The 12,491-nt window shown below is 38.6% G+C and overlaps 2 protein-coding genes across 5 annotated transcripts in view; one reads left to right on the forward strand and one right to left on the reverse strand.

Moving 5' to 3' along the window:
- The window catches only part of ETFDH (electron transfer flavoprotein dehydrogenase), a 33,507-nt gene extending 23,046 nt beyond the window's left edge, over positions 1–10,461 (reverse strand). Inside the window, exons 1-4 of one of the 2 annotated variants that reach the window (XM_042983693.1) lie at positions 10,381–10,461; positions 10,021–10,151; positions 959–1,099; positions 313–542 (exon numbers count right to left, since the gene is read on the reverse strand). In XM_042983693.1, coding sequence (XP_042839627.1) covers positions 313–542; positions 959–1,099; positions 10,021–10,054 — 405 coding nt within the window. In that variant the 5' untranslated portion in view covers positions 10,055–10,151; positions 10,381–10,461. Of the gene's footprint in view, positions 1–312; positions 543–958; positions 1,100–10,020; positions 10,279–10,380 lie in introns of those variants that run through there. The other variant, XM_007084215.3, reaches the window with a different exon arrangement.
- A 253-nt stretch (positions 10,462–10,714) lies between these two features.
- CB1H4orf46 (chromosome B1 C4orf46 homolog) overlaps positions 10,715–12,491 on the forward strand; it is an 85,738-nt gene continuing 83,961 nt past the window's right edge. For all 3 annotated transcript variants that reach the window (XR_006216710.1, XM_042983694.1, XM_007084216.3), the window contains exon 1: positions 10,715–10,949. Coding sequence is in view for 2 of the 3 variants with exons in the window: in XM_042983694.1 (XP_042839628.1) it covers positions 10,764–10,949 (186 nt within the window). In the remaining variant the exon portion in view is untranslated. The remainder of the gene's footprint in view (positions 10,950–12,491) is intronic.

A 12,491-nucleotide genomic window follows, 5' to 3' on the forward strand; every position in this document is an offset into this window, starting at 1 on the left:
GGCCATATTAATTTCTTTCTTTAGACCATTTGGTTAGACTATCCTCTTTGGCTTTACATATTGCACTGTTCCAGGAAATTGACAGAAAGCTTTAATAAGAACAATGATATAAACACCTATGGAACAAGTTAGGAAATACCCTCAAAATCTGACAGGACTCAATTTTTTTCATTCTTTTTAAGTTAAAAAAATACCTATCTATAATAATCCTCTAACAGGTAGAATTATGTGAAAAGGGTTTTCCATATTCTATAATTTGGAAATAGAGATAGAATAAAGATTATGCTTTGTATAAAAACCAATTTTTCATACTCCCTTCTCCTTCCAGTCTGGGAATAATTCTTCAAAAGCACGTGGATCCAGGCAGGCCCCTGAGAGAGTATGAGCTCCTATTTGAGCAGCTTTCTCTACGAGACACACACGGATGTCCTTTTCATGTTTAGTAGCCAGCTGCTTTAGACGGACTGCTGCAGAGAGTCCTGCGGGGCCTGCGCCAACGATGACTACATCTGCTTCTTCCGCAAACCTCTCCATGTTCACTCCTGGAAGGAAAAAATGTTTAAAAAAATACATGAAAATTCTGCGATGAACATGATCTGATAAAAATCACATACTAGGTTACGAATACTATACTATACTAAGCATTACTTATAGAAATTGCCCCTCTGCTTTGCATGAAAATTATACTAAGTATATTATTGTATTAATTGGACGTTCTGTTAGGTTCTTTTCCAGTGTAGATCTTACTTTAGGTTCTAGAAGCCAACTTTCGGCTTCGGGATTTACTACCATAAACTTAGCAGATATCTGCTTATCTCAATATCAATATGTGATAGTGTTGGTAAAGCTATGAAATATTATTAGATGATTTTATACTATCATGAAAAATATTTCTCTCCACAAAACGATACAAAGTATTTAGAAAAGCCTCGACTCTTCTACAGAAATTATTACTTACCTTCCCATCGCTTGTCTTTATCCCGGGGATAAATAGTATAGTGGGTAGTAATTCGAGGTACAACAGAAGTTGAAGACCATCTTGTACCACACAGAGGTAGATAATTTTTCTTAATTTTTAAGGCATGAAAGCACTGATATGCTGCATGAAAATTATGAACATTATTATTTCTTTTTCAATTAGCTTTCCTCAGGAATAGGCTGAAAACATTTTTTAAGAGAAAAAAATTCTAAGATTGGGAATCAGATCTGGTTTCTGTTTAATTTTCTATTAATTAGCCCTAAAACCTTAAACAAATCACTTAACCTCTCTAGATTTCAGTTTCCTCATCCAAAAAACGAAAGGGTCACTAGATGATGATTTTTATTTACTTATTTTTTAATGAAATTTATTGTCAAATTTGTTTCCATACAACACTTAGTGCTCATCCCAACAGGTGCCCTCCTCAATACCCATCACCCACTTTCCTGTCCCTCCCAACCCCCCCCCCCCCCCATCAACCCTCAGTTTATTCTCAGTTTTTAAGAGTCTCTTATGCTTTGGCTCCCTCCCCCCCCCCCCTTTTTTTTTCCCTTCCCCTCCCCCATGTTCTGTTAAGTTTCTCAGGATCCACATAAGAGTGAAAACATATGGTATCTGTCTTTCTCTGTATGATTTATTTCACTTAGCATAATACTCTCCAGTTCCATCCACGTTGCTACAAAAGGCCAGATTTCATTCTTTCTCATTGCCAAGTAGTATTCCATTGTGTATATAAACCACCATTTCTTTATCCATTCATCAGTTGATAGACATTTAGGCTCTTTCCATAATTTGGCTATTGTTGAAAGTGCTGCTATAAACATTGGGGTACAAGTGCCCCTATGCATCAGTACTCCTGTATCCCTTGGGTAAATTCCTAGCAGTGCTATTGCTGGGTCATAGGGTAGATTTATTTTTAATTTTTTTGAGGAACCTCCACACTGTTTTCCAGAGCGACTGCACCAGTTTGCATTCCCACCAACAGTGCAAGAGGGTTCCCGTTTCTCCACATCCTCTCCAGCATCTATAGTCTCCTGATTTGTTCATTTTAGCCACTCTGACTGGCATGAGGTGATTAAGCTAACTTTTTGATCCAAAATTGTATGATTCTATATGATGTCTTATATTTGGAAATCTGTGTTCACAATCTGACCATATCAATACCACATTCAGTTAATAGTTAGGTCTATGTTGTTGAGCCATTAGTTGTGCACGTACTGAAACACACCATACTATTTCCTAGATGAACAATTAAAATTTTCTTCTTAACGTTTGTTTATTTTTGAGAGACAGAGAGAGACACAGCGCAAGTGGGGTTGGGGCAGAGAGAGAGGGAGACACAGAATTGGAAGCAGGCTCCAGGCTCTGAGCTGTCAGCCGAGAGCCCAACGTGGGGCTTGAATACATGAACTGTGAGATCATGACCTGAGCCTAAGCCGAAGTTGGATGCTTAACTGACTGAGGTACCCGGTGCCCCAGGTGAACAATTCAGTTAGCTTCTCCTCATTAAAGCAATGTTTTCAAACTATAATATTTTAGAAGTATCTAATAAACTAATTTTTCAATATAGCTCGTATCAAGCCTAACCTATAAATAGGATGACCACATAATTTATCAACTGGATACTTGTGAGAGTAACAAGGGGCAGTACTAATTATGCTGGGACAATGCAAGAAAACTAGGTTTTATGGTCAGCCTTTTAAAAAATTAACTCTCCCAGAGCCAAAGCATTAGAGACTGTTAAAAACTGAGAACAAACTGAGGGTTGATGGGGGGTGGGAGGGAGGGCAGGGTGGGTGATGGGTACTGAGGAGGGCACCTTTTGGGATGAGCACTGGGTGTTGTATGGAAACCAATTTGACAGTAAATTTCATATATTAAAAAATAAAAAAAATTAAAAAAAAAATAAATAAATAAAACGTTAAAAAAAAATAAATAAATAAATAAATAAAAAATTAACTCTCCCATATGGCAGTATCTTCAGAGCGCCTCAAAAATGTACCTATACTTTAAGTTAGAAAATAGAAATAAACAGAAGTGTGCAAAGATTTATCTGCAATAATTTTCTTTAAACCTCTGTTGTCCTAAAATCTCCAACTCTACCTCCTCCCTCCCTTATCTGAAGCAGATACTCTAACACACCAAACATCATAGAAAGATAGAAGCAATTAGGTGGGAACTTTCCTATTTCCTTGGCAACAACTTCTAATGTAATCTGTATTTGTATCTACTCTTTGTTCATTCTCTTAGGTTATAATAGATGTCGTTTCCCTTCACTTAGATTAATCCTTCCACCTGGATGATGAGGCTTATCCCTCCCATATTTGTAGGGACATCCCTCCATCTGAGGCCTTCCCTTTGACCTGTATCTTCAATTTCAGTCTCTCTTCTCCGGTACTCTTCTTCATAATTTTTCCCATTATAAAAAAAAAAAAAAAAAGGGACAGAGAATCCTCCCTTGGGAATAGCCCTGAAAAGTATAAAAACTTGTATTTGCAGCTATAATAATTAAAAGTCTGTTATAGGAGAAGGGATAGAATAATCAAAGGAAAAGAATAAAGAGTTCAGGATTTGATGTCTGATAAAGATGCCATTTCTAATCAGGGAGAAGAGATGGTTACTCACTAAATCATCAAAGATAGGGAGACAGTCATTTGGGAAAAAAGTGTACCTTTTTCTTCCTATCAAAATGAATTCCACTTGGCCTATAATTTTAACAGAAAAAGTCAAAGTATAAAAGATTATGGTGATACATCCACAGATTATTTGTTTCTCTGCTTCTGAGTGTAGGTTGCAATTAGTTACTAGCTTCCCACAAGTAGAGCATGAAAGGGAAAAATATTACTTTTACAGTGGAGAAATATAGCAGACCCTTTAACCAAATGATCAAGTTTAACATTACTGGCAATAAAATATGTTGGTAACACATACTCCCTGATATGATAAGAAGAGCTCTTCACCTATGTGTCATATTTCCCCCAAAATCTATAACCTTAGTGTAATTATGAGAAATCAGACAAATTCAGATTGAGGAACATTCTACAAAATGCCTGGCTAGTACATATCAAAAGTATGAAAGACAAGAAAAGACAGAGGAACTATCACATTGAGGTAGACTAAGGAGACATGACAACTAAAAGCAACATGGTGTCCTGGATTGGATCCTGGAACAGAATAATAAAATGCAAATAGAGTCAGTAGTTCAGTTAATAGTATTACATCAGTATCAATTTCTTAGTTTTGATAATTATACTATGCTTATGTAAGGAGTTAAGCTGGGCAAAGGGTATATGGGAACTCTGTGTCATCTTTACAATGCTTCTGTAAGTGTAAAATTATTTAAAAATACAAAGTTAAAAGATTAAGATTATGGTGATACAAAAGTTAACGCAAAAAGCTTCAAAGACCCAAATGTGAGAGCTAACACTATAATTTTTTTTTAAACATGGGTATAAATCTTTGTGACCCTGGATTAGACAAAGGTTTCTTTGCTATGATACCAAAAACACAAGCAACAAAAGAGAAAATAGATAAACTATACTTCAACAAAATAAAAACCTTTTATCTTCAAGGGATGCCATCAAGAAAGTGAAAAGATAACTCATGGAATGGGAGAAAATATTTGCAAATCATATATCTCATAAGGGACTTGTATCAAGCATATATAATAAACTCATCTCTAATAATAAAAAGACAACCAGATTAAAAAAGAGACAAAGGATCTGAATAGACATTTCTCCAAAGGAGATATATAAATGGCCAATAAGCACATAAAAAGATTCTCAGCATCACTAACCATCAGGGAAATACAAATCAAAACCACAATGAGATAACACTTTATATCCTCCAGGAGGGCTATAAGCAGTAAGAGGGATAATAACAAATGTTGATGAGGATGTGGAAAAACTGGAACCCTCATACACAACTGGTGGGAATGTGAAATGGTGCAGCCACTTTGGAAAACAGTCTCCCAGTTCCTCAAAACCTTAAGCATAGAATTTCTATGTAGCTCTCCCCTAGGTATATACCTAAGACAAATGAAAACACACAAGAGCTTGTACATGAATCTTCACAGATGCATAATTTATAACAGCTAAATTATAGAGAAAATCCAAATGTCTGTGAATGGATAAAAGGTGATATATTCATACAATGGAATATTATTCAGCAACAAAAAGAAATAAAGTAGTGATATATGCTACAATATGGTACACTTTGAAAACATATTGCTAAATGAAAGAAGCCAGCAGGGAAAGATCACGTATTATAGAATCCCATGTATATGAAATATCCAGACTAGAGTAATTTATAGAGACAGAAAATAGATTAGTTGTTGCCTAGGGCTGGAGAGGTTGAAGAGTGACTGCTAATGGTGTGAGGTTTCTTTTTAAGGTGATGAAAATGTTCTGAAATAGACTGTGGTGAGGGCTGCACAACTGTGTGTTTATATTAAAAGCCATTGAGCTGTGTATTTTAGATGGTGTGATTGTATGGTATGTGACATATCTCAATAAAACTATTATTAAAAAAAGAATATTCACAACCACACACAATAAAGATTATGAGAAAAACACTGGAAATTTTTTTTTCTAACAGAGATGTGGGGCAAAAGGATCTCTCATCCATTGCTAGTGGGAATGCAAAGTGGTACAGCCACTTTGGGAGATAGTATGGCATTTCTTACAAAGCTCAACATGCTCTTAACAAATGATCCAGCAATTGCACCCGTTGCTATTTACCCAAATGAGTTGAAAATTAATGTCCACACAAAAACTTGCAGTCAAGCAAGATGAGTAAGCTCTAGAGATCTGATGTTCAACACTGTACCTATAGTCAACAATAACATACACTTAAACATTTGTCAAGAGGGTCTATGCCATGTTAGGAGTTCTTATCACAATAAAATAAAAGAAAGAAAATGGCCAATATTAAAAACAAAGCCCTTCACATGAACGTATAGCAGCGTTATTCATAATTGTCAAAACTTGGAAGATGTCCTTGAATAGGTGAATGGATAAACAGATACACTGGGGTGCATCCAAACAACAGAATATTATTTAGCACTAAAAAGAAATGAACTATTAGACATGAAAAGACATGGAGGAAACTTAAATGCATATTAAAAGAAGGCAATCTGAAAATGCATTCTATATACTGCATGATTTCAACTACGTGACATTCTATAGATTAAATTATAGAGACATTACAAAAAAATCAGTGGTTGCCATGGGTTCTGGAAGAGAGAAGAAGAGATGAAAATGTGGAACACAGGGGATCTGGGGGTAAACTATTCTATACAATAATGTAACTAATGGTGGATACATGTCATTACACATTGTCAAATGCACATAAAATGTACAATACAAAGAATGAACTCTAATAACAATGTATCAAAATTGGTTCACCAATTGTAACAAATGTACCACCAATACCAGATGTTAATGGGGAATGGGGGAAAGTTATATGGAAACTCTGTGTATTTTCTGCTCAACTTTTCTTTAAACCTAAAACTGCCCCCCAAAACTAAGTTTATTAATTAAAAACAAAACAAATAGAAAAGGGCAACATGGAAAAAAGCAGTGGTTAAGTGCATAGGTTTTGGAGTCTGTTTACATTGTGTTTGAATTCATTAACAGCAACGAAACATTCAGCATGTTATTCTAACTCTGCTCACCCCATCAGCTCTAAAGTTTATGGTCAGTCTTTGCCTTGGAAATACTATGATATATGATCTAGTATAACTCTTACAAAAAGCAAGGGGCTAATACATATTTGATAACTAAATAGATATCTTCCTAGTTACAATTTTCACTGTAGTTTGCAGGAACCTGCAAATCTGTGGTTTAATTTCCAAAAAGTAACTTGGGTTATACAGCAATAAAAATAATAATGAGGCCTTTCCTAGTTTTTAACTTGTCTCTTATAAGGAAGCATCTATCTGCAAATGAACAAGTTTCTTTTTCTTTTAAGATTTTATTTTTAAGTAAACTCTACACCCAACGTAGGGCTCGAACTCACACTCCCAATATAAAGAGTCACATGCTCTACTGACTGAGTCAGCTAGACATCCCCAAAATAAGTTTCTAAATATGGGCTATAACAAATAATTAGTAAAGATCAACAAAGACTTTTACATGGATTTGAAATATACAATAAAATTTACATTTTAATGGACATACTGAACAGTTCAAAATTTTCAATTTTAGGGGTGCCTGGGTGACTCAGTTAAGCATCCTACTTGATCTCGGCTTAGGTCATGATCTGAGGGTTCATGGGACTGAGCCCGGCCTCGGGCTCTGTGCTGATAGCGCAGAGCCTGATGCTTGGGATTATCTCTTTCTCTGCTCTCCCCTGCTTGTGTGTGCCTGTGCACTCATGTGCTCTCCCTCTCTCAAAGTAAATCAACTTAAAAATTAAAAAACAAGAATTTTCAATTTTAATACATCTTATCCTTCATGACCTTATAAAAATTGTGGGGCAGCTCATCCCCATTTACAGTAGATAAATAGGAATTCAGATGGTCCCACTCAAGCTCAGTCTCAATCCTTCCAACATCAGTCAAGCTCTGAGACTATGATCGGATTTGGAATGATTTGTGAATGGAAACTGTGCTGTGATGAAAACAAGATTTTTTTTTTCCTTTCTTTTCTAATTACATGGAGAGATAATTGCCTGGCATAGTCTAATTGTTTTTTAGTACCTAATTGCAGAACTAGCATATTTTTATGATTTATTCTTTCCAATAAAATATTTTTTTATTTAAAAAAAATTTTTTTTTAACGTTTATTTATTTTTGAGACAGAGAGAGACAGAGCATGAATGGGGGAGGGTCAGAGAGAGGGAGACACAGAATCTGAAACAAGCTCCAGGCTCTGAGCCATCACCACAGAGCCTGACGCGGGGCTTGAACTCACGAACCGCGAGATCATGACCTGAGCCAAAGTCGGCCACTTAACCGACTGAGCCACCCAGGTGCCCCAATAAAATATTTTTTTAAAGCAAAAATCTGGCCTCAGAAAATCAATAAGTAAAGATTGTGGGAAACAGGAAGGAAAGAGATGTATAGTGGCTGAACTCTAAGGACTTCTAAACACTAAAAAATATCTTGGGGCACCTAGGTGGCTCAGTCGGGTAAGCATCTGACCTTGGCTCAGGTCATGATCTCATGGATGTGGGTTCAAGCCCCGAGATGGGCTCTGTTCTGACAGCTTGGAGCCTGAAGTCTATTTCAGATTCTGTGTCTCCCTCTCTCTCTCTGCCCTTCTTCCACTTGTGCACGTGCTCTCTCTCTCTCAAAAATAAATATTAAAAAAATGTTTTTGATAATCTTAAAAAGAGTGGCAAGGAAACTAATTTTCTCTACTTACAGAGGCATACTAAAAATTTTAATATTGGGAATAATGTTTTAATTATTAGATAACTTTTCACATATCCTAAATCTTGAAAAAAAATGTATCTAAAATACATAAATAAAGATATTACAGGAGAATTCAGTTCTAGAGTTCAGTTCAAATAGAGCATTATCATTATTCAAAAGAATATTTATGAAATAATTATTTGTATTAGTAAAAGATATTAAAAATCTTTGTTTTGTGATGAATTGTAGTTTAGTGTATAGAAGTTACCATTTGCTGCTGCAAACTGATGACCTGGTATCAGACAAAACTAATTCTATTGCTTACATAGCCAGTGGTTTTCTTGAGAATATTTGGAATTGGGTAGTTTGATTTTCCCCAGGGGACAAAAATTAAAAAGTCATGACCTTTACTCTTTTTCTGAAAACAAATCTGGTACTCCACTTTAAACATCTGAACCATTAGGCAACTTGGCTGAATTTTGGTAGAGAAGGTCAAAAAGTCCATTGAACTCATAACATCACTGCCAACACATTTGTGTCCATCTCTTTGTTGCCAGTAGTGCTAACACTGAGCTATGAAAATGGCAATGATTTAAGTATCCATGGAAAATGGAAATGCTGATTGTGGTGGAATTTGGTTAAGGCTTGGCCCAAGAATGGTTTCAGCTAAATTAGGCAGTAGGGTAGATAGCATCTGACTACTTTGATATTCCACAAAACATAAAGCATATCTACACATTAGGTGTAGTAATACATGTATGAGTAACAGGAACTTTAAACAAAATTCTAATTTAACATATGGTAGCCAAATTTGATAAAATTCTACTTTCATAAAATGTACATAATAAGAACATCCGTGAATCTGCAGTATGTATACTTGTTTATTCCATAACCAAAAATTAAATAAAAGATAAAAAAATTAAGACAACTGTGAGAAAATTCAAGATTCTGCAGTGAAGTTTTTTGAATTTTTAAACTTTTTTTGTTTTTAGGTAAAACCAACCAAAGACCATTCAACTGCATTATTATTATTATTATTATTTTTACTTAAGAGAAAGGGAAGGTAATGAGGTATTTTCACAAATCATGATGGTTCTAGGAGCATCCATAACACGGTAAGCCTCTAAGGTTAATTTTAGACAATGTAGAAAAATTTCTGGCTCCAGATGTAATCTGGTGACTTGGGGCAGCACATGGATGTTAATCATGTGACAGATCGGACTTCAAATTCTTAAGAATGGACTAGGATGGGTGCAAAGACGAAAGTCAGTACACGACCAAGAAGAAAAACTGTGCAAATATTATTTTATCCATTTAAAACAATGCAACATATAACACCTGAGCTATGGGATAAGAGTTTTAGGACCAGGATTTGGGAATATTCGGTTCAGGAGTCCACCGGAGAGTCATGTTGACAAGGTTCCTCAGCCCACGACCTTTAACCTAGTTGTTAATTCTCCAATTGGGGCAACTCAATGGGGAGGAATTTAGGGTCCATTACCAGGCGCAGACAGCGTGGCCTTCGTCCTAGTTTAACCAGTGAACGCCAGGAGAGCCGGAGGAGAGAGGTAGGTGTCCAGCCGCACCCCCCCCCCCCCCCCCCCCCCCGCAGGTGTGGCCCTGTCCTTTTCGCCCCGACTCCTCGACCTTCCTCCATTTATCCCCGCCCGGAGTTCTCTCTCACCCGGGCAGGACAGCTTGGCTAGCGGCACCAACATATTCACTGTTCCCAGGACTGTCGGTGGGACACAACGGAAGGGCTGTCTGTGGCTCGCCGCGGGCGCTGGACCTCTAGGCCGCGGGGGGCGCCATCACCTGCCAAGAAGGACCAACACCTCCGCTGAAGTTTGCCTAGAGTTCGGCCCAACACTGTGGCTTCACCGTGTTCCCGCCTCTTTCTCGCTCTGCGCCGGCGCCACGCATGGACGCGATGGCCAGCAGAGACTTCCGGGTCACGTTCCGAAAGAGGAAAAGGAAAGAGGCTCTAAGTCCCAGCCCGCCCCCGGCTTTAGGCTGAGGATTGGTTCTGAGTTTTGCGTCTCACCAAGGCGTGGTGAGGCCTCCGGGGGCTTGTGAGGGAGACCCACAGATCCGGTAGTGTAACGCGCTCGCATCAAAAGCAGTGGGAGGCGGCGCGATGCATACGGCATTCTGGGAGTTGTAGTCCTCTGCTCAAACGTCTTCTGAGCCTGACTGGAAGTTTGCGCAAGAGCGTTGAGCTACCCAAGGTGAATTAACTGACATTTGATTGGCTGTCCCGAAAAAATGACTGGTATCCGCGGATTTGGCTAGAGACCCACTAGTATACTGGGCGGGATTGCGGCCGGGAGGAGGCGGGGCTTCTGGGCGTTGGGCGCGAGCAGTTTGAAAGACTGTTGGTGTCGGTTCGGCTGCTAAGGTCGGATTCTGCAGTCCCAGCCTCGCTCAATGGCAAACCCTGAGGACGTGCGGATTTCTTCGCCGCCCCCGCCACCTCCTTCGTCTCCCTCGTCTTCAGACGCCTCGTCAACATCTTCCCCCGGCGTCCCAGTGAGTTTGGGCTGGCCAGTTCCAAGCAGAAGCAGCAGCCGAACAGTGGACCCCCTGGAGGAAGTGGAGCTGCAGATCGGAGACGTGAGTGTTGGTAGACAGGTCCCCACTCAGCCCTTTTTGGAAGACAGACCGTGGCGGTGCAAGGGAGAAAAGGACCAGGAGTCCGCGCACCCAGTCCGGCGCGTCTCGCGCTTCTGCCCTTTCAGAGTATGGGCTGGGGGATGGGTTGAGTAAACTGGCGACCCAAGGCCCTTTGTCCCCCATCAATGAGGATTCCGCCTTTAGATTTAGTGTTGAGGAATAAGGGGTTATCCCTCCACCGCCCCACCCCTATTTTCTTTTAGTCTCGCCTTCTGGTTTCAATCACCCTCTGTAACCTGAAACCGTTCTGCTCTACTGCGCCGACTTGTGCAGGCGGTGTCTGTGCTCTTGTTGCCTGCTGGTGCTTAGAATCAGGCTGTGATTTCTTTCCTTGGGACTTAAGATCCCGCTGCTCTAGTTGGCCACCTGCCAGAGCCAGCTGGCAATGCTATTATTGTCTGTTTTAGGCTTGCTGTGCGCTGGACCCAGTTTGGAGGGATTACTTAACTGCGCTTGTAGTCTAGATTGGGTTTCATTAAAGGTTAGGTCAAAAACCCCTCCCTATGATTGCTAGAATGCATAGTATGGTTTCTGTTGAATTGCGAATTCCCAGTGGCGCGCACACCCACCTACTCACCCATCACCGGAGTTTCAGTATAAAAAGACTCTTGGATGGGTCAAGTGAATGAGGTATGTAGGGTGTGATCCTCCTGGGAGAACTTTGTGGAATAGACCCTGTTGTGCAGACTGGAAACTGGATAATGAACTCGATTATCTTAAGTATTTGTTTGCTTGTTTAAAGATGACTAAAATGGTGAACAAAACTGTTTTTGCTGAAACAAGACTGGTTTCAAGAGAATATGTAGACTGGACTGCTGATGTGTTAGTGTAGAAACAGTGTTATTCTATATTATAGGTGAAGAAAACATTTCTGTATGCTTGATTTTGTTCATTTTGATTTTGTTCATATATGTCAGCTCAGAGTATCTGTTCTTTGTTCTATATATTTTCATGGTTTAAATAGCGTTCATAGGTAAAATTAGTGGAGCACTGCCCTTGTTACTAAATATCAGTGAGTTTTTTATTTTTTAGTGAGTTGTTTATGATGAAGTAAGTCTGTAAGTCCTTCTTCAGATACTTCTGGTCCTTAGTGTCAAGGGATCCAAGTCCTCTTGTTGAGTTAAATGAGATTCTAGTGTATTTTTTTTTTTTACTTTCTTTTTTTTTTTCCTTTTAAAGATTTTTTTTTTAAGTAATCTCTACACCCAAAGTGGGACTTGAACTCAACCCCCAGATGAAGAGTTTCATGTTCTATGGACTGAGACAGCTAGGCACCCCTAGTGTATTTTCAGTTAAAAAAAAAATACTGATTTGTTATGTTTGGTGCATAATGGATGCCTTTCCAGCAGACATATTTCCTCAAAGCTTACTTCATATGAAAGAATTTCTTGGGTTCCCTGAAAGAGCTGGTATTTTCGTTTGAAGATTTTTTTGTTACTTTTAAGGAAAATAACTTAGGCAATGGAGTCAAGGTTTTAAGCT

The sequence above is a fragment of the Panthera tigris genome, chromosome B1 (assembly GCF_018350195.1).
Source record: "Panthera tigris isolate Pti1 chromosome B1, P.tigris_Pti1_mat1.1, whole genome shotgun sequence".
Lineage (NCBI taxonomy): Eukaryota > Metazoa > Chordata > Mammalia > Carnivora > Felidae > Panthera > Panthera tigris.